Source organism: Chamaea fasciata, unplaced genomic scaffold, assembly GCF_029207755.1.
Source record: "Chamaea fasciata isolate MVZ Bird 193981 ecotype frontalis unplaced genomic scaffold, bChaFas1.0.hap1 SCAF_7, whole genome shotgun sequence".
In the NCBI taxonomy this organism is placed as follows: Eukaryota; Metazoa; Chordata; class Aves; order Passeriformes; family Sylviidae; genus Chamaea; species Chamaea fasciata.
In genome coordinates this window covers 18,347,975-18,375,773 of record NW_027094092.1, presented here as the reverse complement: position 1 = coordinate 18,375,773, position 27,799 = coordinate 18,347,975, and the positions used below count along the sequence as shown (strand labels likewise).

At 42.3% G+C, this 27,799-nt stretch overlaps 1 protein-coding gene across 3 annotated transcripts in view; it reads left to right on the top strand.

The window, feature by feature from the left end:
• The first annotated feature begins 5,581 nt into the window (after positions 1-5,581).
• The window catches only part of KMT5B (lysine methyltransferase 5B), a 28,246-nt gene continuing 6,028 nt past the window's right edge, over positions 5,582-27,799 (top strand). For 2 of the 3 annotated variants that reach the window (XM_066187816.1, XM_066187815.1), the window contains exons 1-8: positions 5,582-6,195; positions 12,952-13,188; positions 13,824-13,971; positions 23,237-23,402; positions 24,629-24,738; positions 26,607-26,773; positions 27,421-27,440; positions 27,599-27,735. In XM_066187816.1, the coding sequence (XP_066043913.1) occupies positions 13,035-13,188; positions 13,824-13,971; positions 23,237-23,402; positions 24,629-24,738; positions 26,607-26,773; positions 27,421-27,440; positions 27,599-27,735 (902 nt within the window). In that variant the 5' untranslated portion in view covers positions 5,582-6,195; positions 12,952-13,034. Of the gene's footprint in view, positions 6,196-12,951; positions 13,189-13,823; positions 13,972-23,236; positions 23,403-24,628; positions 24,739-26,606; positions 26,774-27,420; positions 27,441-27,598; positions 27,736-27,799 lie in introns of those variants that run through there. The other variant, XM_066187817.1, reaches the window with a different exon arrangement.

The following is a 27,799-nucleotide window of genomic DNA, read 5'->3' as shown; positions in this document are numbered from 1 at the left end:
CAAGCATTTTATTCCAGAAAAAAAAAACAAAAACAAAAACAAAAACAAAAACAAAAACAAAAACAACAACAACAACAACAAAAAAAAAAAAACACCAACAACCAAAAAAAAAAAAAACCCCACCCACATCTTTATTTAAAATACCATTTTGATACCTTTCTGTGTATCTGTATAATATCTAACATTGTGGGTCCCTGATGAGAATGGGCTTTGTCCATGACACTGTAAGAGCAATAACAGGCTCACTGAAATTAGTAAACTCAAAATGAATTGAAAGGGCTTTACCTCAAGGCTGTGAACAATACCTGAAGCCTGTTTTTCTTCCAGTTCTAACTTTTGTTTTCCATACAAATACCATCTTACCTCTATTCATACCTCTTACACAGAGACAGGTCAGACAGACAGACATTGGTGAAGGAAAGCAGGAGCAAAGCAGTATTTGCTCAATAGCAAATCAGCATTCCTTGCTGAGGACAATAACTGCAACACTATTCCAAGGACTGGTGAAATCTAACTATCAACAAACAAAACTAATCTCAGAGAAGAGAGAAAACCAGAAGGGTTTTCACTGGGCTCTAACTGGCATCCAAACATTTGCTGTGAGTTCTCTCAAGAAATTCTGCATCTTTAGCAAATGTCATGTGCATAGTTATTTGCAAATGAATTCTGACTGTTCCTTCCTGCCATACAATTCTTCATAATTTATTCTCATCTCCCTTTTCCTCTTCCTCTACAACTCGAATTACATTTTGGAAATGCATCCCTTGTTTGAGTAACAGGATTTAATATCATCCTGATCAGCTCCAATTTTGAGGGGAGGGAGAAAAAAGAATTGAAATTTATATTGTTTCATTCGCTTGCATATGTTCATATGTTAGAAGGGTTTGATAAATCTAGGATCTATACTCAGAAAAAATTTATTTTCACCATTCAAGAATTCTATGAAAGAAAGGAAGGTTTTCTGCCTGAACAGGGAGAGTCTCCTCCCTGTATACAAAGACTTTTGGTTTCCAGGCACCTTTTCTAGCCTTCTGTGTCTGTTGCCTTCTTTTTAAACAGCAAAATCCAGTTATAATTAGAGACAGCACTTACAGCTAAACTCTGTTTAGGTCTCAACCCTCTCGCAGCTTTTTGTGCTGGACGCAGCCCAGTGTGTGCAGAGGTTGTGACTGCAACGTTGAGTGAGAGAGGTTCCTGAACCTGAAGATAATGACATTGTTTATATTTGATAGTGGGGGGAAACAAAATCCAAAACAAGACTTAGGTAAACCTCTACAGATATTGACTAGCTGATTTCAAAAACAAAGAAAAGGGATGATGTGGAGAAAATCTGCCTTTAATCACAGGCAGGTATCTGAGCTTTTACAGCCAGCATTTCTTCACCGTGCCCCTGTATTAGAGGCACAGAAGAGATCCCTATAATCATCAAGAAACTCAAACCTACACATTTTATAAATAAAAATCTGCAGACCCTAAGTGAACACAAGGATGTAATTCAGTCTAGGATTTCTGCAGCTGTTAATAAATCACTCAAGCTGCACTCTGGCAGCCTATGACATCAGCAGATCTCCTCAAGTGAATTACAGCCATTATTTTACACAGAGGACGCCATCTATCATCTATTATTGACCATCTGCTACTAAGAATATGTACATTTTTGATAAATTAATAAGACTTCGGCGGGAAACATCTTTTATTTTCTTCCTAAGTATAGTCATTGGTGATATCCAGCTTTGGGTTTGTGACTGTCAGTCAAAATCAACTTGTGACATCAGCCTGAGGTGGTCAGACCTTGATGGCCTGAGTCTACCTGCCAGCACCTCAGGTGAGGCACAGTGGCTGATGCCTAATTTCCTGCTCCTACACAGAGGGAAGGGACTGATCCTCCTCTCACAGGTACCACAGGAAGGTATTTATTCACCCAGCACACAAAGGAAACAAATTCTCAGTGTGACCTTCCGTTGGTTCTGTGACCAACAGAAGAGTGTTGTTGTCTGCAATGTGAAACCTGTAACCTCTTTGCACATAATTTCTTCCCAGTGGTGAAAGTGATGGCTACAGAGCATCTCCTTGCCCTGCACAGAATATAAAACACCACCACAAATGAAAGATCAGGCTCATTACACCTGATGATTTCCTTTGGCTGCTTCCTTGTAACACTCACTGCTTCCTCGTACTTCACCTCCACTCAGTGATACTGCTACGCTCCTAAGACTGTCAGAACTGATGGCAAGGATTTGGGCACACTATTTCCAGTTTGGAATTCCAACACAAACTCTACATGAGACATAGCACAAGTCATGGTGTGCTTTAAAACTTTTATGGCACGCGGGTGCCTTAGAGCCTGGCAGCTGTGCTAAAGAGCCAGAACATACATGACAACTCGGCTTTGCCACTGGCACAGGAACACTCCCAGATGTCTGTGTCACAGCTGCTGAGGCTGGGTCTCTGCAAAAGCACTGCAGAACACAAGTCAGAAATAAAACCCCAACGCCTGCATGGCAGAGTAGAACTGTCAAGCAGATGATGGACCTTTCAATCGGAGTTATATGTTTGCAGTTCTCCAAATTACCCGCTGCCACGGCCTGTAAATCAGATTTGCAAATAAAGTCAGGGGGGGCACACAGGCACAGAACACCATTTGCTCAGCTAGAGCTGTATCTTTTTCAGCTTAAGCTGGATTTGGTTTCATTTCAATGGCAAGGTTTTGTTGTAGGGATGGTTTGGAAGAGGGAGGCTCAGGGCTGGATTCTGACCCTGCAGCCACGGGCAGAGGTCTGGGCCCACACAAAGCCCCAGAGATCACAGTGCAGCAGCATCTACACACAACTCAAGTCTAAAGTTCACCTTTCGCTGCTTAAAAGATACAGCTTGTACAAAATCACTCATCACATGAATATTTTAGTAACCACAGATTTTCAGTAAAAACTGGATGACCAAAAATGTTTACAATATTAGAGCTGTGCTGTCATAGCATATATGGGATGCTGAAAATGTAAAAACTATTCCTGAAGTGGGAACATCTATAAAATCTGCAAAAAGCAACATTTTTTTAGAACTGTAACAATTTTGGAGGACTACTTTGGGAATTTAAAACTAATGATTCTTGACAGCGCACACTGAAACTTGTCTAGGGATTGGTGCCTGCTGAAAATCTTTTGGTCTAATAGTAGCAGAAAAAAAATCACCAGAAGTCACAAAATCAACATAGATATCTTGAGTAACATGTGACTGACTGAAATTTTTACACGTTTAACAAATGATTCCATCATTCCCATCCTTTGATAACTAAGTAGAAAACAACAGAGGTTTACTACCTGAGATTTTTCATGTTCTGGTGACAGTCTAGGCTGATGTGGTAACATTAACTTAGAAAGTAAAACCAATGTTGAAACTAACACAATGTTGAAACTGTTTAGACAGTTTCTAAATTGAAGTCTGAACATACTATACAGACTATTATAAATTACCTGAATTACATTTAGTGGGAGATAGTTGCCATGTATCTGGTGGCTTCCAAAAAAAACCACAACAAAGCAAACCAAACAAACCAAAAAAACCCCAATCCCCCCCCAAAAAAAACCAAAAACAAAAACAAAAAAACCCCAAACCAAACAAACCAAAAGGCACATATAACATGGTAAACTTATTCTTGAAGCATCCTATCATAGTTTGACCATGGTTTCTTCACCCAACTTTCTTAATTTCAAATATAGTATTTTGTTCTACTGAATCAAGGGCCTGCAATGCAAAGCCGCTACAATGCAGAAGAAATAACAAACCCATCTGTAACTGAACTGGAAATAATGATTATTTTTTCATTTAACTTTTGTAATTGTTACCTGAAGAACAGATGAAATAAGACTCAGATAAATGAATTCTGGAACAAAAAATAAAAATTGTCCTTTCAGATGTAGCCAGGGCTTTGTCACCAGATCACCTGCTGGAGTCTAGAGAAAGGATGTAAATAGGGGGTTTTTTGCTTTCAACCACACTAAGGATGCACCAGCTATTGCCAGAGCTATGGAAAATTCTTGTTGCCATAAAGACTGAAGGCAGCATCTTGCAATCTAGCAATATCCAACCTTCCAAGAGGATTGTGGCCATTCCCGTGAACCTACAGAGCAAACTGCTGTACTATAAATGAACAGACACACATTGTTACTAACATCATAGTGCCACTGCTTGCAATGCTGCTGACAGTCCATTCTGGTTTCAATTAAATCTTTTAGACATTTATAATTCACCTGTAAAAGCCTATGTTAACCTGGTTTAGCAACTGGGCAGGCAAAACCTCAGCTTCAGAGGCAATTTCTTGTTATCAAATTAGAGTAAAATCAATTTGCCTAGCAATTTGGCTTGTTGAGACACATGGCATTTCCAAAAATGGTCTCGCTGGTGTTATTAAAGCAAAATTAAACAAAGTCACATGCAAAATTATGTTCAATTGAAAATCTTTAGCATCCTACTATGCATAAAGTGGAGGATTTGGTCTTCTGGGTGAGTAGCTGTTGATAGGATAAGGTGTTACACAGAAAAGCTTTCACTCTTCACAGACGTTTCTGGTTGCCTTAGAACGAGTGCAAACAATCCAAAAGCTTTGGGAAACTTAAAAAAATAAAGCTCCTATTTGAGAATAGTTTGTACTGCCACAAGCTTATTGTACAACAAAATGCAGAATATGCGACATGAAATACCGCGCACATCGCAGAATTCCTGCACTTCCAGCAGGAAAACGTTGGCCTCTGAGCTTCCCAAGCCCCGCCAATGTAGCGTGGGGCGCTCAACAGCTACTGCACTAACATGCTTTTTCCCCCCCCGCAGACGCGTGTTATTCTGCCCGTTCCTGCCCTGGGGCGGGACCACGGGCGCGGCGTCCCGCCCCGCTATCGCGACAGGGCGCGACACTGGCGCCGCCACCTTTGTCGGGGCGCGGGGGGTAGGGCCGTGCCCCGCCAGCAGGGGGCGCTCCCGCCGCCGCCGCTCCGTGTGGGCCGCGGCCACCGCCCGCTGCCGGCCCCGGGGCCGGGGAGGGAGAGAGGGAGGTGCCGTCCCAGCCCCTCCAGCGGGGGCCATTTTTAAATGCCTCTGTCAGGCAGCGGCGCGGGGGGGCAGCAGGTGCCGGAAGAACGGAGTTTGCGGTCGCACTCCCCTCTCAGGCGGGGCAGGCGGGGCAGGCGGAGCTGTCGCCTCAGGGACCCCCGAGACCGGCACGGCAGGGGAACCGCGAGGCGGCACAAGGAGACGCATCCCAGCTCCATCCCGGTGCGCGCCCCGCGGCGGGGAGTCCCCCGCGTTTAAAGGGCAGCACCGCGCGGAGGGATCCCGGAGCGGGACTTCTTCCCCGCACACGCCGCCGTGCGGGGCGACTCGGGCCTTGTTCCCCTCCGTCGGCGGGATCCCTCCGCCGCGCCGGGCGGTCATGGGCCCCGCGGCCGCCGTCGTCCCCGCTCTGCGGCCGGACGCGCTGCCCCCGCGCCGCCCGCGGTGAAGCGGAGGCGGGAGGAGGCGGCGGCGGGGAGCGGCGCGGCCGGGGGCGGGCTGCGTTTCCCTGCGAGCGGTGTATCCTTCCGCGGCGGCAGGAGTGCGCGGCGGCGGGTGTCCGCGGTGTCCCTCCGCCGCCGGGAGCGCAGGGGCACTCGGCGTCTCCCCGGACGGGGCGAGGAGGTCGCGAGCTCCGCCGGGAGGAACAAGAAGAAACTTCGGAGCGCGGCGGCCAGCGCGGCGCTCGCCCGGCTCGGCAGGGCGGCGGAACGAGGGCTCCCCGTAGGAAAGGAGGAGAAGGAGGAGGAAGCGGCGGCCGGTCCGCGCCGCCACCCCGCGGGGTCTCTGCCGGGGAGCCCGGGGGACTCTTTCTCGCGGGGCGCGGCGGAGGGATCTCCAGGCGGTTCTCCCCGCCGCCTCCCCCCTGCGCCGCTCGCCCCTCGGCGCCGCCATCTTGGATTTTAATCCGCCATTTTTTTTCCTCCCCCCACTCGGAATTATTTTTTATCACTATCGCCGCTTTTTTTTTTTCTCCCCTCTTCCTTAGTTTTTCTTCCCACTCCGCCCCTCCGTGGCTCGATCTTCACTTCCCCCCCTTCGGCTTCCTCCCCTCCCCCTCCCCCCCCCCCCCGCACCCTTGCCTTTGATGATTCATTTTCCCCCAGTGGCAGCGGGGGCAGCGCCGGCGGCGGGGGACCCCAGCGCGGGGCGGTGAGTTTGGGTCTCTGGGAAGGGTCTGTGTGTGCTCTGTGGGGCGGGGGAGGCGCCAGGGCTGTGAGGGGGCTGCGCCGCGGAGCGCGGGGGGCCCGTGAGGTACCGCGCCCGGGGTCCGGCGGAGTGCGGGGCCGCCGCGGGCAGGGCGGGGGCGGCAGTCGGGGCGCTGACGGCGGCGGGCGCAGCGGGGCCCCGCGGGCGGAGGGGCGGCCGCGGGCGGGGCCGGGCCCCGGGGCCGGGGGCGGTGGGGGCCGCGCGGGCCGGGGCGTGCGGCGGCGCCGGCGCGCCGAGAACGCCAGGGGGCAGCAGCGGGCGCGGGGGCGGCGCCGCCCGGGCCGGAGCCGGTACCGCTCCCCTTCCGCCGGCCCGGCCCTGCCGTCTGCGCCCCGAGTTTCCGCCGGTTCCAGTAGTTCCACTTCTGCGTCCGTGGTTTTAGTGACCCTCTCGATCTTGCCTCGGTTTGATGGAGTGGCCGGACTGTTGCCTTGGGGGGTTTTCGGGTTTTTTTGGGTTTTGGTGTTGGGGTATTTTTTGTGATTTTTCATTGGACGATACATGCCATTAGGGAAGGGGTGAAAGGCACGTCATTGTTCAACATCTACATCTGAAACTTTAAAGTGAAGTTACCTTTTAGACGTTGCTCTCGGAAAAGCGAGGAGCGGTGAGTGAGAGGAGAGTGCGCGATGTTCTGTCAGGGTGTGTCACGGGCACTGGGACAACCTGAAGTGTACAACTTTGGGGAGTTTTCTGGCACGTTAAATTCAGTGCAGAGGAACGTGTCTCAGGACAAGACGACAGTCTTAATTTGTGCCAGGGGAGGGTTAGGTCGGACATCAAGAAGAATTTCTTCACAGAAGGGGTGATTAGACATTGGAATGGGCTGCTCAGGGAGGTGGTGGAGTCATCGTCCCTGGAGGTGTTTAAGGGAAGGCTGGACGTGGCAATTAATGCCATAGTCTGGTTGCAAGGGTGGTGTTCAGTCACAGACTGGACTCGATGATCTCAGAGGTCTTTGCCAACCTAATTGATTCTGTGATACGAGATGGCAACCTGATCAGTGTTTAATAGTGTAGCTATAAATACACACTGGCAGGTTTTTATCAATGAGGTTAAAATGTATTGTAAGATAAGTTCTCATGGAGCCCTGCCTTGTTTCCATAATCTGACCACTATAACTATGGATGCATCTGCTTCAATTTTCATTAATACTGAACTTTTCTCTTCAGTTCTTTGCTTTCTTCCTTGCAAGTAACAAAGTGGGAGGAAATCAAGGCTTACTTGGTTGAAAAGTTGGATGTTATTGTTTCTTGATCAGGCTGTTTTCTTATTAGGACCAGATAGACACAGACATCTCTGCCTTATACCCACTGGAGCTCACAAACTGGGAATTCAGACTTATTTAAAGCAATTGCTTAATGTATTGCATATAAAATGAATGAGTGGGATGATGTATTCTGGTATGCTCAGTAAGAGGACTGATTAGGGCTCTTGAATGCTTTTTTTGCTCTGTTAGCACTATCCTGTTGCAGGACTACACTTCCCAGCGTGCCCTTGACTGCAAACAGCACATGCTTTAAGGCAACAGACGGTTGCTCAAGTCAGCCCGGTAATTTGAGGTGTGACACTCCTGGGCCAAACCAGAGCTGTGCTTTGAGGATGCAAAGAAGTCCCGGCTTAAGTACTCCTGACCACTCACCTGTCCTTGTGTGTTCCCCCTGCCCCCTGACATCCACTGTGGTTCAGGCCAGCCAGGTTCAGATTTCCCTGGTGGCTCCCCTGGTTTGTTGACCAGATCATTTGGGTCACTGGGCTCTGCAGTGTTTTGCTGGCACAGAGGGAGGATGGCATGGAAGTGGGCACAAGCAGACGGGGGGGCAGCAGCGACACTTTTGGAGTTACAGTGGCTTGGAGTCTTCGTTGAACTGTTTGATCCAGCCCTGTTGAGGCTGCCCTGAACTGCACCTGAGCCTGTGTAAGTCACGCTGTTAACACACAGAGTTAATTTGGCTTACGGAGAGGTCCACAGGGCGCTGGAATTGGTGGAAATGTTTGTGTGAATTGGCAAGTGGGAGGAAGTAGGTTCTCCCTCTCCTGGAAGCAGTGAGCTTATACGTTCAGTGCCTGCTGAATGCTGGAGTTTTGCAGTGGCTTGGGAAGAATCACACAGGCTTTGGGGTGCTGTGCTCAGCCTCACCCTGAGAGAGCACCCAGTGGAGGACATGGTAGGTCAGAGGAGAAGGGGCAGAAGCTGCTGAAGTGTAATTCACTCTCTGACACTCATTTTGTGCTGGTGCTGGATTACTTCTGTGCCTGTCCAATACTTGGATTAATATCCAGACTGACACAAAAATCATGAAAAGGGGAATGTAGAGACCGAGCTATTGGTGAGAGACTGGAGCCTGGGTTTGGGTCCGTTTTGGATCCAGATGTGCTGTCCCAAACTTGCATCCTGGGGCTGCAGTTCTGCCACAGTCTGGACTGACCTGAGTCATTTGTGACAGAATCTTACAGACTCCCAATGCCACTATTAATCCGTGTCCAGTTCAGCACTGAGCTTACTCTCGGCTCTTACTACCTGAAGAGAAACACTCAGAAACATTTTCTGGGGATCCAGTTTACTGAACCAAACACAGTAACCAAAACAAGTCCTGAGACTGTTTTAAATTGCTCCTTACAGCTGCGCAGGTTTTCCTTCAGCTTTGATTTTCATCAGTCATTTTTATTCTGGTGATCCTATAGGAAAACTAGTTGCATAGTTTTGCTTTGCTTCCCAAATTCAAAGGTCTGTTACTCTTCGTAGGGCTATCAATGATGAAACCTGTGTTTTTTCTCTTGGTACCTCTGATTTGTCCAGAAGAGCTGAGGCTGGGGTTTTTTGCAGAGGTGTTTTGGGGGGTATTTTGGGTGGGGGGTTTTTTTGTTGTTTTTTGGTTGTTGGGGGTTTTTGTGTGTGTGTCTTATGTTGGCTGTAGGTCACTGTCCTGTTGAGGAAAACTTTCTTGCGGCTATTGTTAATTTTAAAAAAAAGGCAAGGCAAAGTGTAGGTGTTTGAGTTCTTAAAAATAATTTTTTAAAATTCATGAACTATTTTAAAGGAGGTCTGTTGCCTGTGTGTACTGTGTTTGTGCTTCAGTTGTTGAATGGTGCTTCTGAATGTTACTGACATGCAAATAATGTTCAGAAAGTGTTAATAGATTTCATAAATTTAGAACCAAGTAAATGAAAATTGAGTTTTCATTTTTAACTGTTGCAATGAAATGCCAGATACCTCAATGAGAGGTACCAGGTGCAATTGAGCTATATTTTGGCATTTGAGGAAATGTACCTGTCAAACTACCCTAATGGAATTGTTAAAGGCAGTATCATTTAAGGAGTAGTGGTGTTATTAATGAAAGGTTAAGATAGCAGTGTGGTCATTTCTACTGAAATACAAAAGGCCCCTTGGAAGCTCTAATTGTGCTGGTAAACTTCACAGTTAAAGGTAAACCTGAAGTCCTAAGTGGTCCAGGTATTGTGTTAGGTTTTGATGGCAGAGCTCTGCAGCAAGAGTTTCAAAGTATGTGGTGGTGTGAGTGTATCTGAGTGTTTGCTTGAATGGGAAGGTCGTGTTCATCTCTGCCTTTTCTCCCTCAGCTCCTAAAGGACTTGTCAGTAGGGATCTGATGTAGAAAGCAGTGAGAACAAATCACATTGGAACACCAATTCCGTATGGTGGTGGTTAGTGGTTCATCTCTTGCTCCCTTTCAGGTTCTCTGTTGGCATGAGCAGCTGTGATATTCATGGGGAAAGGAATCCTGGCTGTTGTTTCTGGCTTTTGATGTCATGTCTTGAAAGCAGTTTTTGGGTACTGGGAGAAGGAGTCACAGAATGGATCAGGTTGGAAGGGACCCCAGTGGGTCGTCTGGCCCAACCTTCCTGCTCAAGCAGGGACATCCCAGAGCACAGGGCACGGGATTGTGTCCAGAGACATCCTGAATATCTCCAGTGAGGGACACTCCACACCCTCTCTGGGCAATCTGTCCCAGTGCTTGTTCACCCACACAGTGAAGTGGTTCTTCCTTGTGTTCAGGTGGAACTTCTCTGCATCTGTTTCTGCCCATTGGCTCTTGTCCTTTTGACTAGAGGCTGAAGAAGCACACTTGCAGTCTTCAAGTTTGTCATTTGGCTGATAATAGAAAATAGAGGCAGCAATAGATGGAGACAAAGGTTTTCTTGCTCGTTAGGCTGATGACCCCAAACAGGTATGATTTTTCACCAGAATTTTGCTGTGCATCACTAAATGACCTGATTCTGCTTGAGGAGGACTCATGTTGCTGTCTATATCCATCTATTTTGGAGCAGAACAAAGTATTTTTCCTAATGTTTAGTATAGTTTGAGTAGCATTTTGTGGCCACGTTGCGTCTTGCCTTTGCAGTGGTGCCTTCCTTGTCATTGCTGGTACTGGTAAAGCAGCGGTGTGTGAGCACACACAGTATCACCCTGCCCAAAGGGCCCTTGAGAGAGATGGGAGAGCACCTGTCCTTCAGCCCGTTGTGGCTACTGCACCTGGTGATTGGCAGAGAGCACCACAGTCAGCATTGCCCCCAGACTGCTGGATAAATACAGGATTCATCTGCAGTCAGACTTCATGGGCATTTCGTTCACCTGCACTGCTCTTGAGCTGTAGCACAGCACAGCGTGGAGTTCAGTCCTGGTGTACAAAGAAAGACACACCAAGACTGAATTTCGTGCAGGTCTTTAATGTAGTTTCTGTTTTAATGCTTTTCATTACCAATGTTACAAAAACATGGCAGAATGAGGGTTATGTATATAGACCTGTAAAATTAATGGATTGAGAAGTAAGAAAAGCAAAGTTTGGGAGTGGGTTTGTCATTAAGTGTTTGTATCAGAGTCAGTCAGTGGCAGATCTTCACAGAGTTGGTCTTGTGACAGAAGTTCAGGTGGGATGCTTAACAAGCAAGTATAAGGGGGTTTGGTTGTTTTTGAGGTTTTGTTGGGAGTTTTGGGGGTTTTTTTAAGATGTATATTATCATAAACTTACATGTGTATGTTATCAGGCAAGCTCTGTGAATTCAGAGAAGTCTATCCAAGGGTGTTTTGGAGATACTTTTTTTAAAGGGCTGGGTCTGCCTGTAGTTCAGTGAATAGAATTAATCTTGAGGTTAACGAAAATCCATTCTATTACTGGCAGCAAGAAAATTTTTTGTCCACTGAAAGGATCTCTGTTCTTTTTCCTGTTATTGATGCAGTAACTGAGCCACATTAGCTCGGTGTGATTCTGTTACACTTTGTTGATAGTCTTTACTGCCATTCTGTAACAATTTGTGAAACGTTCTAAAACCTGTCAGTTCTGGGTGATATGTTCTAGTAAGATGTTTGAGCCAATGCATCTGTTAAAATACAATACTCCTGTCTTTACTGTGTTTCCCTGATTACCTCAATCTTCTACATCTTTGTAAATAACTTAATGACAGATCATCTGGCCATAAACATTTCTTTAGGTAGCTGGATCACATAGGTGTCTTACAGAATTCTAGTCATTTACTATTCTTACCTGTTAAAAAGCAGAATTTCTACAAAAGACAGTATTTTAAACATCTGTTAGTTTGTTGTGACTTTCTTGCAGCAGATTGAAATGTGTTACAATGGCCTGTTACCAGCTGTGAGCAGAGCATTGATTTTTTTTTTATAATTACAGTAAAGTGAAAAGGCACAATTTATTTCTTTGTGAGGAAGCAGTAGGGAGGAGGGTGAATTAAAATCAAGCGAATGAATTACTAACGCGTAAATGCAATTGTAAAATAATTGTGTAAATCAGATCTTTTCCTGCAAGTTATACAGAGTGAGACACAACTGTGTACAAAAACATTATTAGCTTTCTTATAATTATTTATGCAAAAGACATTGAGACTGCAGACAAAAAATAGCATATGCTTTGCTAGACACTTGCAACTGTAAAATTTCAACTCTACTTGTGACCGCACTTAGTATTGGCATGTAGAACCAGGTGTGTTGTGACTGGTTTATTTTGTAATAAGGAGCAGTAAGACTAGTAGCCTGGGTCCTCTAGGTCATCATTTAGGGTTTCTTGAACTCTGATTTTTGAATAAAGATTTAGCATCTTTCCCCTAACCCCATTCCAAAAATGTCCATTTTCTAGTTGGGTTTTTTCCTTTGTTTTTCTAAACTCTGCTCATCTTCAGTTCTTGGAGGACACTTGTAAAATGGTCTTTGCTGTGGAGTTCCCAATAGGTTATGGGGTTTACGTATTAGGAGATAGAATCTTAATTGAATATGTAGTTGAAAATCTCTGGGTCTGGAGTCATATAGCTCTGGGCGTGTTTATCCACGTGTACAGGTATATCCATGGGTATAGTCCAGCTCTTAAAAATGAGCTGTCATTAGCAATTTATCAGCTTTAGAATTCCATCCTTGCTGCCAGATGCTGTTGTAAGTTGTGGGACAATAGTTCACCTGTTCACAGTTCTGTGTGCTGGTGCTGATGAACGGCTTTTCTTTGTTCCTAATGCAAAGGCAGGTTGCCATCTTCCCTCCCAACTTTCCCCACTTTTTCTTTGCTGGAGGACCAGGTGAGGGTGTGTTTCAGCTTTCTTTTACTATTATTATTTACTACTACTTTTTATTTTACTATTGTTATTCTTGGGGTATTATTATTATTTTTTGTTAAACTCTGTGTCTTGAAAGCCGTTTCCTGGTAATTTCTAATCATGTTTATGTTTTACTTCCTGTAGGAATTGGAACTGAATTTATTCATCCACTTCTCCAAGCATTTTGAAAAGTGACTAAATGCAACTGAGTCAGATTGTCTGTGGGTATGAAGTGGCTGGGAGAATCCAAGAACATGGTAGTGAATGGCCGGAGAAGTGGAAGCAAGTCATCTAATGACCACACACAGACCAAATTGCAGCATGCAGGAAAGGAGAATCCAAAGACGGGCAAAAATGGAGTTGAGAGAAGATCAAGCAGATGTATGTACATGTTTCTGCTGCTTAGTGCTGTGGTTCACTTCCTAGTTTGCAAGCCAGGCTTCTGTCTCACCTTAGTTCATGAGTGAGGTCTGCAGTCAGCATGGAGCTAACATCAGAAATATTAGTTATGTATGTATTTTCTGGGTATCTTAACTCCCTTCAGGAATACAGATCTCTTCAGATCAGTTTAAAAGTCAAGTAAGAATAACTGGGTGCAAATTAATTTTGAACTGTTGCGATTATAAAATGCATGATTGGCACTAAGTGACAAATAGTGTGATTTGAAGTGGATAACATAATTCGAAGTACTTGCCCAACTTTCAGTGAATACACTTGTAGAAGTAAACTCCAGTTTTTAGTCAAGTCACTTACATAGATAGCCATTCTGCAGTGTGTTTAAGAAATATGGATTCTTATTTTTGCTGTTGGTCTGGGATGAAGGATTAAATGCAAATTAAAGTCTTTTATTCAGATGTCCTTTAAAGTCCTTTATTCTGCTTCTCCAGGTATTTCATCATCTTCGTCAACTGTTCTGTATTTTTTGCTTCCAGCCTGTGTGTCTCTCTGTCCCCAAATGTAGCTGGGCTCTATAATGTCCCTTAATTGATATCTAATTTGTGTTCTCTTATTTGCAGGTAGTGGTGCTTCAGGATTTGAGGGTCAAAGTCGTTATGTGCCTTCCTCTGGAATGTCTGCCAAGGAACTCTGTGAAAATGATGACCTAGCAACTAGTTTGGTTCTTGATCCCTATTTAGGTTTTCAGACACACAAAATGAATACTAGGTAACTTGTCTTTATTTTTCTAGAAAAGAATTCATCTTAGTTGATGTAAATCAGCAAAACCACGGAATTTTGTGCATGTTTTAAGGTGAAAGAATGCAAATTTGTGAGTAGCTTCTGCCTTTAGAACAGTGCTGCATGGGAGTCTGGAACTCAGCACCACAAATGCAGCCTTTCACAGTGCTCCATCATAGGTCTTTCCTTTAGTCTCGTGTGTTTGTGCTGTTGAACAGGTTTGTAACAGGCACAATTTTCTAGCTTAAACAGTTAACTAACTGTAAGTTTGAAACCAGTAGTCATTTGAAATATTTCAAAGGCAGAAGCCAGTGTTTGGTAACTTTTCTGTTTGTTCCATGGGCCTGGATGATTTTTTTTTCCTTCCTTACTCTTAAACATCCAAAGAAAGATGTAGCTCCTGAGCAGTTCAGTGTTGGCACTGCTTGATCTGAAGTTCTTGCAGACCCTCGCTGAAGGAACTGCTACTCAGACATGTCTGTATGGATAAGATAAATGAATGTGCTAGCTGGAAACTTGCTTACCAGAGTTGCACCTACTTTTGCAGTGTTACACATCTGTCAGAATGCTTTGGTTATGAATTCTCTGTGGTCTCAGGGTTTAGCTGTTTGTGCTTCTCCCTGTGTTACAGATGTACCACTGATGATAACTGTGTTCTGTAGGTCTCTCTTATGCTTGTTTGCATACAAGATCTGTATTGATAGCTCAGTGGGGAAACCATATATAAACTATAAGTTGCTAAGGACAGGAGTTGTGTGCTTACTGCTGTGCAATAGTAAGAGCTGGAGTTTCCAGGCAGCACATCATGGGAAACAGACTCTTAGCCCTTCAAACTGTTGCTGTCACTATTTTTGAAGGATAGTTTACCTGTGCAGCACAGTCACACACAGTATCAGTTAAGAAAATTGTATGGAGGCAACAAACTGATTCATTCAAACATGACTGCTAGAGGAAATGGTGTTGTCACGTTACAACACCTTGTCACGTTGCTGGTATAGCCTGACAGCATCAGCTGCACATGAAATTGCAGCAGTGTGGTCCTAATAACTGTAAAGACTTACCCCAAAGAGATCTTTCCTTTTTGCTGGAGAGGGCAACATCCACCTCTAAGAAGGATGTTTGGAGTTTTTCCTGTTCCCACCCTGCAATTGGTTACAGTAGCAAATTGTTCAAATAGATATTCTTACAGTTCATTTTGAAGTGTCTTTGTATTTCCATCAGTTAATCAAGCTAAGAATAAATGCTGAAAGGAATTTTTTTGTTTGTTGCATGAATGATAGTCTCCAGGTTATGCACAGGTTGTTAGTTCTTACACTTTTTCAATGGAAATGAAATAGTCATTGTTTAATAGTTGGAGAAGCTACTTCCATAAATTGTGTTTTATGTTGATAGGTTGTCAACTAAAATACTTCTTTAATTACTATTTTGAAACAAAAGGCTACACAAAGGCCATCATCATGTATTTCTTCCTTTCTCAGACTTGGAGAACAGTTACAGGCAGTCTTCAAGGACAGTAGTTAATAATCTTGGAGCACTATGGGAAATACTTGGGTGAGGCTTACGACTCCTACAGGTGCACACCTTCTGCCTCTGTCATATTGTCCTATTGGGAAAGTTTCTGATGTTGTAATAACTAAAGTCTGGACATCAACATAGTTCTTGTTTATCTTTTTGGTGAAGTGATGACACCTGCTTGTTCCTGTGGCTGTGATGCTTAGATTATCTTTTTCCATCTAGTAAACTTTAGTCTTTCTAGAGCTCCTGAGAGCTCTGGAGATCCTTTCTGTTGTTTTAGTGGCTTTGAGGGAAGGTGGGGGAAAAGCAGGTGTGAAAAAACTATACTGCTTCCGAAATGCCAGGTGCCAGTACCCAAATATTATGATGTAGTAGAAATGAAGATTTGCAGCTTATGTTTGGGCATCTTCTGCTTCCATGCCATGGAGTCGTATAAGTTACATTGTTCATGTATGGAGGTATGCTTAAAATGAAACACCCAGTTGTGATGGCAAGCAAAGATTTCCTGTTCCCTTGTTCTGATTCCTTTGAAGATGCCCTGTGAACAGTGAACGAACGGTGTCTGTGCCACCGTTCTGCTGTGCTCTATTGGAAACATGTAAGAGGTTTGTATTTTTGCAGCCCATTGTAAGTTGATGATCACTTACTGAAGTTCTACTTCCCTTTACCTCTGGAAGCCGGGTCTGTATTTTTGTCTGCATGAGTGTCTTCTCTGTAAGCACTTTTTCTACTTAATTCTTCCCGTTGAAGAGTTTGTAAATTTGATTTGTCCAGAGTAGATTGATAGAAGAAAAAACCCCTGATAGTAAAGTATCTAGATTGATGTTGAAATGTCCTTGTTTTCCATCTTCTTTATATTGAGTTAATGATCTTATGGAAGAGTGGTGACAAGAACTTGACTGTTACTTTACTTGCTGGGTTTCTGTGTTTTGGTTTGGAGGTTTTTTCTGGGTGCATAAAGTCCTGCAATTTGTGAACACGCTCTATCTTGGGAATAGGGCTGTTGGCCCTATAAACTGTCAAGTCAGGAATGTCTGAAAGAGCTGAAGACTGTTTCTTAAAAGCTTACAACTGAATCCCCTAATGTGTTTGTACAGTGTTCCTCTGAAATGCTTTCTTGTCACTAGGGATTTGACGGACAGTATATATAACATGTAGCTCTGGAAATGTCCTCAGTGGCTTTACGCAAAAGTATTTTCTTTCATCCTCTTGGATTTCCAAGAGAAAGCAGGTTGTTCTCAGAGCTTCCAACCCTCTTTACAGGCCCAGTTGTCATTCTTTCATCAAATTCGTAGCTCTTACCTCAACAGAATTGCAGCTTAGGAGTTAATAAAGAAACCCCATGTCTTGGAAAGTATGTTCTTGTCAAGTATTGCTGTTCTAAGATGTTTTGTTGCTTCTTGTACAAATCCTGTTATATCAGCCTTTGTTTGTTGTAGCAAAAACAAAAGTAATTTTGCAAGCTTCACTTCCCGGGTTGAAGGTTGACAAACACTAGAGATTAAAACAGATCCTTGTAAAATGCCAAGTGACTTCTTGCCTGTCTTACCATCTCTTATATTTGGATGCTTTTCCCTAGGCTGAGAACTGAATCTTGAAGTCACATGCTTTAGTGCTAATCTGCTCTTTATACTATCTCACATACAAAGGTGTTACTGTTTAAACCTTAAGCCGGACTCCTGATCCTATTGCTGCTCTTACCAGTCAGTGTTGTTTCCTGGTTCCCTAAAGCACAATGCTAGGGAATACTGAGAGCACTTCCAATGTGTCTCTAAATTTGCAAGTGATTTAGGAAGTCACGTATGTTGTGGTCTGTTAGCTGCTTTTAGTGAAGTTAAAAACAGGTATGTGATGTGGGTGGTTTTGTCCCATTACATGGGACTAAAGGACCAAGCTTTAAGAATTTCCATGTTTTCCATTGGAAAGATTGAGTGCATGGGGACGATGTACAGGAAGCTGCTTTTCTTGACGCTGCCCCAACAGCAGTCACTGACTTAAGTGACTGAACTTGGCAGGGTACATCACTCTTCATCCCTTGGAGTCACCACCAGGCAGTAGAGACAAAAAGCACAAAGCAGTTCCATATCATTGCATTTACTGAGCCTGTGCTGAATCTCCTCTGTGTTCTTTAACTCATTTCAATATAATAATTAAAGGGTTCAGTATTCATCTTGAGTGAGGTCTGGAGGCTGGAAAAGTGATGTGGGTTCTGCTAAACAAGGTTATGTGGCCATACAGTTCAGCTTCAGTGTTGTGGTGCTATGGAGATACTGGATTAGAGATACACAACTCCTATGTAGTGATAACCTGTTTCAAAGTGAAGCTTTTACATTCTTCAGACCCCGGTGTCTGTGTACTTTACAAAATTGCTTTGTTTGAGTTTTGCATAAAATCTGATTTTTTCCATCTTTTCTAGATATTTACTGATAGCTTAATTGAGTCAAGTCCTTTACCTTGCTCCTGGTTGTCTTCCTTCACTGTATATAAATCACACAGTGATTACATTGGAACCATTTTGCTGTTCCAAAATGTTTTGGATTTAAAAAAAAAAAAATCACAGTCAAAAAGCTACCCTTAACAATCATGCCCTGCCCTTCAACCCACCACCCACCACCTTACTTTTACACTTTCCTTATTTGTACTTTTAGCTTCAACAAGAAGTGTTGTTGCATCTTCAAAACATGGAGTGGCTTGCATCCAGTGGTCGTGTGAACTGCTAAATTAAATTTACCATGTGGAGTGTCAGAATAGGATTAGAGGACAGTGTTAGGCTGGTGGCTTGGGGGGTTTCTTGTGTCCCCCACACTTATTTTCTAAAAGTATTTCTTTGTTAACCATATTAAGGAGAATGAAGTTATGTGTCTTAGAATTTTCTTTTTTTCTGTTCTCGGCTATATTGGAGTTTTGAACACACTGGTGTGTATTTAGTATCAGTTCAAGAAATTTAAGTAATGTGGATTACTGTCTTCATTAAAAGTGCTGCTTTTAAATTTGGCCTTTAAAGAACATGAGGTCTTTTTCTGTATGAAAACACTGGCAGTAAAAGCAGAACAAGTTGATCATAACTTGTATAACTAGCTTTGAGGAAAAAATACACTACAGGGTTGGGCAGGGAGGAAGCCAAAATATATGTTAATTAAGTTGTTTATGCTTATTTTAAATAGATGATTTTCAACTCTTGTTCTGTTGTCTTGACTGCTTAACAGGCTTGCAGTTTTGCCTTTTGTGCTCCATCTCTGGTACAGGTGAACATAAACTTGCTGTTTTCCAGAACTACTTAAATAGAAATACCATCCAGACAAGGTGCCTGTTGTTAAAAGGCTTATGGGTTGATGCAGTTTTGATAAATTCACTCTTCTTGATGTTCCCTAGTCAGAAGTTAAGAAACAAGGTTTGGAAGTGAAACTCTTTATCGTGCACTGGTATGCTGTATGGGGTTCCATACTGGATCTCTTGCAGGATCAGTTTTGGTCCTTTTTGTTCAAACTCACTGCTCTCAGTGACTGAGACTGAGCAAGGTACTGTGCTTCTGAACTTACCAGAAACTCTCCTTTAACTTCCTTTATAGGCAAGCATCTCACTGACCTTTGGCTTTATACCTTGGAGTTCCAAGAGTCTTTAAGTACTCCTGAGGTAAGAGAAATTTGAGAGAGAAAGAGCTTTGCTTCCCCCAGCCATTTTCCTGCATCTTCCTTGTTGAGACCAACCTTGTTGCCCTCAACTGGGATGGGATCATCTTCTATCTGATTTTGAAACTGCAGTAGCCACAGCTTTATCAGATCTTGTTGACTAGGAAAAAAATAAGTATTTTCTAAGGAAGTGTGAAAAGTTTCTGTTCAGCAGGTTGTCAGGATGAAAGGCTGATGATATTTCTTTAAAGACACTGTCATAGCTGAGGTTTTCATTCTTTGCTCAGTTCTAACACCTGACTGTCTTGCAGCAGACTTCATGTCCTATGAGACCTGACCTGTGAAGCTGCTCGTAAGGTGGCTCAAGGAGTCTGTGCCTGTGAGCAGATTCAAACACCAATATGTCTTGTTCAGTTTCCATGATGGAATTTAATAAAGGTACTGTTCAGAGGAGGAAACCAGAAGTCTGGATAAAAAATTCTGATTTTAATTGCCTCTTTGTTCAGAGACTGGGTTGGCTGGTTTGGTCTGTTGGTTTCCTTGTGCTTTTTCTATCTCTCCTCTTTGAACTAGTCTCTTGTTTTACTGGTACTTAAAAGTCAGTTTCTTTGGCTCATTTTATACATAGACATTTAGCTGTGGGGCCTTTTCAGGCTCTCTTCATGGTGGAGCTCAGAAACAGTTCTGTAGACTCTTCTAGCAGATGTGTAGGGTTTGGGGTTTTTTTTTTAATGTCATGTGTTAATGTGGAAGCTCTGTAACACCAAAATGAGTATGCAAGCTTGCTTCTCAAAATCAATTGACATTTTGGTTGCAAAAAAATAATGAATAAATTAATTATACTCCTGGGAGAAGTGAATCTATCGGCAGACCCAAATTCTTGAGGAACACTGGACTTCTAGGCTTTCTTGGCTTCTTCGGTGTCTCAAATGAGAAGGCACCTTTTAAAGTGTATATATGGAGATATGCCTGTGATAGACTAAAGCTTTCATGAGGAGTCTGGACTGTAGTACTCTGAATTTGCTTACAAACTTCATATGCTCTCAGTGCAATTTACATGTGCTGTTAAGCTGTGAACAGCCCTCTAACTCAGGTTCAGTGTGCACAGTGTCATTCTGTTTCATCTGTTTGGGAGCCCTTGGAGTGAAATGTTGAACATAATGTTGGTTTCCAGCATCTTTCCATGCACTTGTCGATACTTCTTGCTTATTTGAATTCCTGTTTATCTTTTTCATAACCTCTGTCTTGTCACTATGTAAGAACAACATTTTGATGGAGGTGCTGCAGAGAGTCCTTGGTATAAATTTTTGAACCCCTGGGTGCAGAGCGTCATGTTCTTTGTTTGAAACGCCTGCCATGCAGTCCAGCATTCATCTGACCTCGTAACATCTTGGGACTTCTACAATTTCTTCATCCCTTTCTTGTTTCCAGCCATCTTTTTGGCCTTCGCAGGGCTTGGGCATACACTCGCTATTTTACTTCCTAGGAATGGTGTCACAAAAATTTCTGCTAATCACTTAAAGGAATTCCACCAGCAGTGTGGTGCCTGAGACAAGAACCTGCTGAATATGATCCATGGAGCTATGCCAGTGACTTTCAAGGGCTGGGGCCAGGTTCCAAGCTACCTAAGGTAGCTGGTTAGGCGGACACCGAGTCTGAGAATGTGTTGTGAAAGACCTAAAATATGAGCACTTGGGGCTGTAAGATGTGCTTTGTATTGCTAGAAAATATAGGGTGTTGACTGTTTTTCTGTAGATCTTGGGAGCCACTGGTAAGCTTAGCATCTGCCCTCGTTTTCTTCCTGTATTTCTTTTCCACACCGGTGGTTCAGTTGGGATATTGCTTACTTTAGGTAGCCTATACCTTTTTGGTGATAAATAAGTATGATGACATCTGTCAATACATACATTGCCTGTCTCAGGTGCTAATGCAATTTCAAATGTGATGGCTTTCCATCCATCTTTGCTTCTGCAGGTCACTTAGCTGAAAAATTATTTCAACATGTAAAATACAGTGTAAGGGAGAGGGCAGTCACTCACGTAGCCCACAAGACAAGACATAGCTGAAGACCAATTTTATCTGTAAATCCTGTGGGTTTTTCCCTCGTGTAATGTTTGCAGATAGAGGTGTAAGTGATACATTACCCTTTCACGTTTGTGCAAACTGGTGAGCTCTCTACTTCTCCTGGTGTAAGTGCAGTTGGCTCCTTGCTGGAAAAGTTGCTTCTACTTGAAACTGAAAGTGAGTACAAGTCATGTTCTGAAACTAGGCAGGTTCAGTTCAGGCTATATGGTTTTAAATTCCCTTTGTATATGAGGAAGCTCTGTGAGTTATGACTGTCAAATCTGGGCAAAGTCTTTCTGGTTTGGGGAGAGCAGAGATATTTGTATGTGTGACTGGCAAGTTGAGGAAGACTTTGGTGTGCTGCAGAACAAAAATAATGATTGTGTCATCTCTAGTCCAAGGGGATTTTTCTTGCCTGATAGGGTCTTATCAGCTTGTTAGGTAGTTAGCTTTTTGGGATGATGATACAAGTATATTCTTTAATAAAGAACTTGATTTGAAAGTTCGTGGCATGGTGTGTGCTATGGTTGTAAGCAGGCAGCTGTTTCTTGAGGGACTCCTGCTGTCTTGTTCCATGTCATAGCTCAGGCAGAAGAGAACTGAACCTGGTGTCTGCTCAGAACTCTTTACTGTGCCTTGTCCTCTGAAAGCCCACAGATTTATGCTGATAAATTTTGCTGGATTTAAAAAGGTCTGAAAGAGTGCTTAGTTGTTATGTCACAAGGAAGTCTTTCAGATGGAGATTTGAGAGATTTATAAAAGCAGTAGCATGGAATGCTAATAACCTGCAGAAAGTGAATCTGCTCTTAGGGAGATCTGTCTTCATTGTATCAGGAGCATAAATACAGCACCTTCCTTCTAAGGAAGGAAATTGAATACTCATCCTTGTTACTTATTTCTGATTAAACTCTTAGTATTTTTCAAAGTGAAACAAAATCAGGAGGTAACACTTTTTTATTTCCTTTATATGAGTTGCATGGAAGAAGCAAATGTTATGTAGTCATTTAAAAGAAGTTTAGCAACTTCAGCAACATTCAGCATTCTAAGGTGACAATAAGCCAGTTCATTTGGCAATTAAAAAAAAACCAGGGCATCAGTGAGGAAGTTGATTGAGGTTTCCTTCCATCAACTTCAAGAATTTTTTTCCCCCCCTTGTTTACTTTTGTAATGAAACACAGATTTCATTTGGCAAATAATAGGAAATAAAATCAGCATAGTAATGCACTTCCAGCAACAAGTAACAGGACTTACTCTTACATGTTTCCTCAAAAGCTCTTAGTTTGTTTAGCACTTTTGTCATATGCTCTGTAAGTAAAACATCTGAGTTGTAAAAAGAGCTGTGGAAAACTGTTTCTCATGATTCTGGGAAATTTTTATCTTTGTGAAGAGTCCCCTGGGGTGTGGCATACATTTAAGAGTACTCACACCTCACCTCTGCCCCAAAGCAGAGCATATGTGGGTATCTGTTCAGTCAAAGGCAGTTTATAGGGATTTGGCAAAATCTCTAAGTGCTGCTTTCTCTTGGTGGTTTTGCAGCTCAAAAATGGAGCTTCCACTTCCAGCAGTCATGCAGGTTTTTTCTGTTACTTTTTCCCACTGAAGATACGAAGAGTAGCTTTTCTTAAATCTCAGGCTTTGGGAAAAAGGCAGAACTCTCTGCTAATGTACAGGTGTTTGTTTTCATGTTTACATGCCCAAGATTTCCTGTTTGGGGGAAAAATTCTTACAAGTGCACTAAGTTGTGGAACCTTAATCTTCCACAGATGTAGCATCTGCCATGTGTTAGTATTTGTAGATACTTCTCGTGTTGTCATCAAGAGCTGTACTTTATATGAATGTACATTTTAGGTTTGCAATCCACATAAACCCTTGTAATGAATTTATCAATATAAAAAGGCTTTGGGTTTGATAAAAGTTGGTCAGTGTCTTTATGCAGGGAGTTAAACATTTATGTGGGTAGCAAAAGAATTGTGTGCTGTGAGTAACTGAAGAAGAATTGAGAATGACTGATGGTGGACTGGAATAGCTTTATTTTTTTATTTCAGATTTCGACCTATTAAAGGAAGGCAAGAAGAACTCAAAGAGGTGATTGAACGTTTTAAGAAAGATGAGCACTTAGAAAAAGCCTTCAAGTCCTTGACGTCAGGTGACTGGGCCCGGCACTATTTTCTTAACAAGAACAAAATGCAGGAAAGGTTGTTCAAGGAACATGTAGGTGTATTTGTAATTAATGTGCTTTTTCAGATGGTTGAAAGGCAAAGAAAATGTAAAAATTTCTTAAAAACATAGCAATAGTAAAACAATCAAGTGCTGTTTTATATGTTTATTATTTCTTAAGAGAAACTTCCTTTGTTTTTTAAAGCCTAACTAGACACACCCTCCCCCCCCCCCCTTTTTTTTTTTTTTTTTTTGTAACTTGCATTGCCTTTTATTAATAGAGTGTAGAATGTAGAAAGGAAGGGGGTTTTTTTCCCCTTCATTGTTTCTTTTCATTGTGATTTGGTTGGGGTTTTTGTTTTGGGGGGAGTTTTGGGGTTTGTTTTAGTTTTGGGTTTTTTTAGTTAGAGCTGTTTTAAATCAAATTAGGTGATAAAGGAAGATAAAAGGAAAAGGGAGTAGCTTTGTTACCTCAAAATACCCCAGTTATTATGGGTATAGGGGCTTTCTGTGGGAGTGTTATTCCTCCTCCACTTCCCACACCGCAAATCTATTTTGTAAGTAGCATAAAGGTTTTTGATTTTCCAAGTTCAAAGCAAAAAAAAATCATAGTATTGTTTACTTAACAAAAAAAAAAAAAAAAAGCTTCTTCAGGAATGAGTCTATTGTTTCCAGGCACAACCAAAAGGAATTTGGCCTACTTTAAAATGCACCAAATCTAATAATGCAAGAAAGAGTTAGCATAAAAAGTTCTGCTTTGTTAAAGTGGTTTTTAGAGTAATACAATAACACCTCAACTAAAGAAAAGGTTCAGCAGTTTCTGAATTCAGCATCTAGGTTTGTTGTGGAAGTAATATCCTTTTTCAGAATGTCAAATAGTAAAATGGATTCCTATAGATTTTTAGGTCTCAGTGGTTCTTAAAGACAAGAGAAGATTTCTTGAATGCTACTATTCAGTGATTTTAAGAAAAAAAATTATCCATTTTCATTAGTTGGACCAATTTTGTACCACTCCAGCTATCTTTAATTTTCTTGAACTCTTTGGATAATCACATTACCTGTGTGAGGATTCCTGCAAGTCACTGTGAAGAAATAAGGTCAACATAATATGTATAGTTTAAACGTATAGAAGTATTATAAAACATATAGGAATGCATTTCAGCAGACAGTATCCATTTTGTGTGTGGTTTTGTACAGTTCACTTTCATTATTTATATAAGAAGTTCCTCGCTGCTTTCCTTTTGCATGTAACAGACAAGTACTGGGTTTTTTCATTGCAGGTATTTATTTATTTACGAATGTTTGCGACTGACAGTGGGTTTGAGATACTGCCTTGTAATCGGTATTCTTCTGAGCAAAATGGAGCCAAAATCGTTGCAACAAAAGAATGGTAAATACAGTTTACTGTTGCCTTCTGTTTCTGGCAATTATTTGAAAGAATCTATGAAAATACACTAAAAAGTGTGATTTAGAATTAAAACTGCAACCAGTGAAATAGATAGTTTTGTATTGTTACTTGCAAATTGAATTTTCTCTCTGTGTTTGCTAAGTACTTAATACAGAATCCATGCCTCTGGAAGATACTCCTTTGTATATTTGGGTTTATGCATATAGTGTTCATTATACTTCATTTTTTTAAAATCTTATATTGAGACAGATAATTGTTTTTCTCTACTCAAGAGTTGTTAGCCTTCCGTGAGAAACATGACATTTTGGCAGATTTGTTACACAGCACATAATTGTGGGGGAAATTACTTTTTTGCCTTTTTTTGAACGGGTGTTATTTGCATATTTTGATTGTGCAAGATAAATTCCTCCTGGAAACACAGGGCTGGAACCCCGGTGTATTTCCCCATCTCATTTTTGCACATCTGAGTTTCATTATGAGCCTGTGTGTGGCAGTACCAGCAGATTCTGGCTTAATTCAGATTTTAAAATCACTTCAAATGTAGACACCAATTGCATGAGCTTTGCTTTGTGGCAGTACCCATTCGTACCAGCACACCTGAGGTGAGGAGATGAGGTTATGTTCACCCTGGGATTGAGTGGCCCTGCTTGTGACAACACAGCCTCCACGTGTTGTAGAGGAAGCTTTAAACAGGCTGAGTGGCCAGTTTCCAGTTCTTCATGACCAGAGCTGAAAGTTCTACAGTCGTGATACAACCCAGAAAATAGCGACTGAGGTTTTTTTCTTGGGTTTTTGTTTGTTTGTTTTAGGGTTTTTTGGGGTTTTTTTTGGTTGGTCGGTTTTTTGTTGGTTGGGGTTGTTTTTGTTTGGTGGTGGGTTTTTGTTTTCGTTTGGTTTTTTAGTTGTTGGGGGTTTGTTTTGTTTTTGTTCTGCTGTTGTTTTTTAAATTCACCCCTTGGCTGATTCTTTGGGGTAGAAGCTTTGTATGTAAGTGTGTTGAAAATAGATGAACTTTTCACGTTCAAAATCTTGAGTAGCCCTGAGAAGTGAGCAAGACAGGAGGGCTGCATCTTAACCCTGCTGATATCTGGAAACCTGTTGAGACTCAAAGCTGATTAGAGTTCTCAGTGCTCTCTGTGAAAGGAGAAATTTGCACTTAAAAGGCTTCACTTCTATTTTGTGCCCTTCCTGTACCTTTAGTATCTCCATGTTCATCTTTGTCAGAGTAATCTGGTCAAAATACGGAATGGCCACTCTGAAGAGCAATGGAAACAACGGCCCATGTGAGAAAATGGAGAAACTCGTGTTCCTCCTAGGCGGAGCATTCAGTGCCTCTGCACTGCTCTAGTCATGATGCTACGTTGGCTGTCCGCACACAAAGCCTTGTGTTTTTGTTGATTTTTGTAGGTGTCATTCCCGTGAAGAACTGCTCATGAGAGCGGAAAACATCTTGCTTGAATGCCAGCCTTTGAGTCACTACTGGGCCTCATTTAAAATGCCATGGAGCTTTAAGAATTTTCATTATGCTGGGTTTTCCTGGCCACAGGAAGAAGTTTAGGAAACACAAGCAAAAGCAGCTGGAGGAAGTCAAAATTTCTCAAGTGGTGATGGGGAGGGAGTGTACACAAATGAAAAGATCTTGCTTTTGGTTTGAACAATTGCAGAAGCTGGAGTAATCAACTCTTGCAATTTCTTGCCTGCAGTCTCAGGAAATTGTAGAAACAATGGTGGTAATTGTTTCTGACGTCAGATTAGATGTAATTGATTCTATAACAACTTCTCTTTCTGTTAAATTATTTTGTAATTTTGGCACATGTAGTCTTATTTCCGGTACTCTTTTTACATTCAAGGAAACGAAATGATAAAATAGAATTACTTGTGGGCTGTATTGCTGAACTATCAGAAATGGAAGAAAACATGCTGCTGAGACATGGGGAAAATGACTTCAGCGTCATGTATTCCACACGAAAAAACTGTGCACAACTGTGGCTTGGTCCTGCTGCATTTATCAATCATGGTGAGTAAAAAGTATAAGGAAGCATGTTGAAGGGCATAAGAAATTCTGAAGTGTTGCATGTGAGCCAAACAGGACAGAAACTTGGAGAAAAATGTTTGAATCGGGCATACTGTATTACAGTAGGACAAAATCATATTGGGATTTTCCCAGCCAGAGCTGATCAGCTGTGAAGCTCAGAGAAGGGTCTAGGAAGTGATGCCTTCTTCCTTGAAAGAGACTTTAGAACTGGCAGCTAAATTAGTGGAGCATATTGTGGGTTACCTTGAATTCTTTGTGAACACAGTCAACAGTAACATTTTTGTTAGGTGAACTTCTTATGGCTGTTTAACCTTTTGCACAGAAGCTTAGCTGATTGTGTTGCATTTGTCTGCCAAAGGAGGAGCAGGTTGGATTTAAGATGAAGCTGTTTACCCTAGAGGGAAACTAGACATTTGTGATAGCATTGGGAAGAGCTCAGAAACACAGCTATACCAAAGCAGGAATCTTTTGATGTGTGGCTTTGTGCACTACTAACTTAACTCCCAGTATTTAGTTGAGATTCTGCAGTCATTGAAGTCAAAGTGAATCCTTACTTTAGATATCTACAACTATTCATGTTTCAGGTCTTATCCACAGTTAATTGACTTTATCTTTTGGACCTTTTTCAGATTGCAGACCTAACTGTAAGGTAAGCAAGAAATTATAAATAAATAAAGTACCCCGCTTTTTATTTTTTGTCCTTCTGACTTTTCTTCCCCACTGTTTTATTTTTATTTCTTACTCAGATACTGTGCAGCCTTAATGATTAACCTTTTTTATTTCCCTTCCTGTCATCTCCTCCTCCAGTTTGTCTCAACGGGCAGAGATACAGCATGTGTCAAAGCTCTAAGAGATATTGAACCTGGAGAAGAAATCTCTTGCTACTACGGAGATGGGTTTTTTGGAGAAAATAATGAATACTGCGAATGTTACACCTGTGAAAGGTATGCATGGATGTAAATAGCTTTCAAATGGAATTGGGGTTATTCATGATCTATTTTGTGAAAC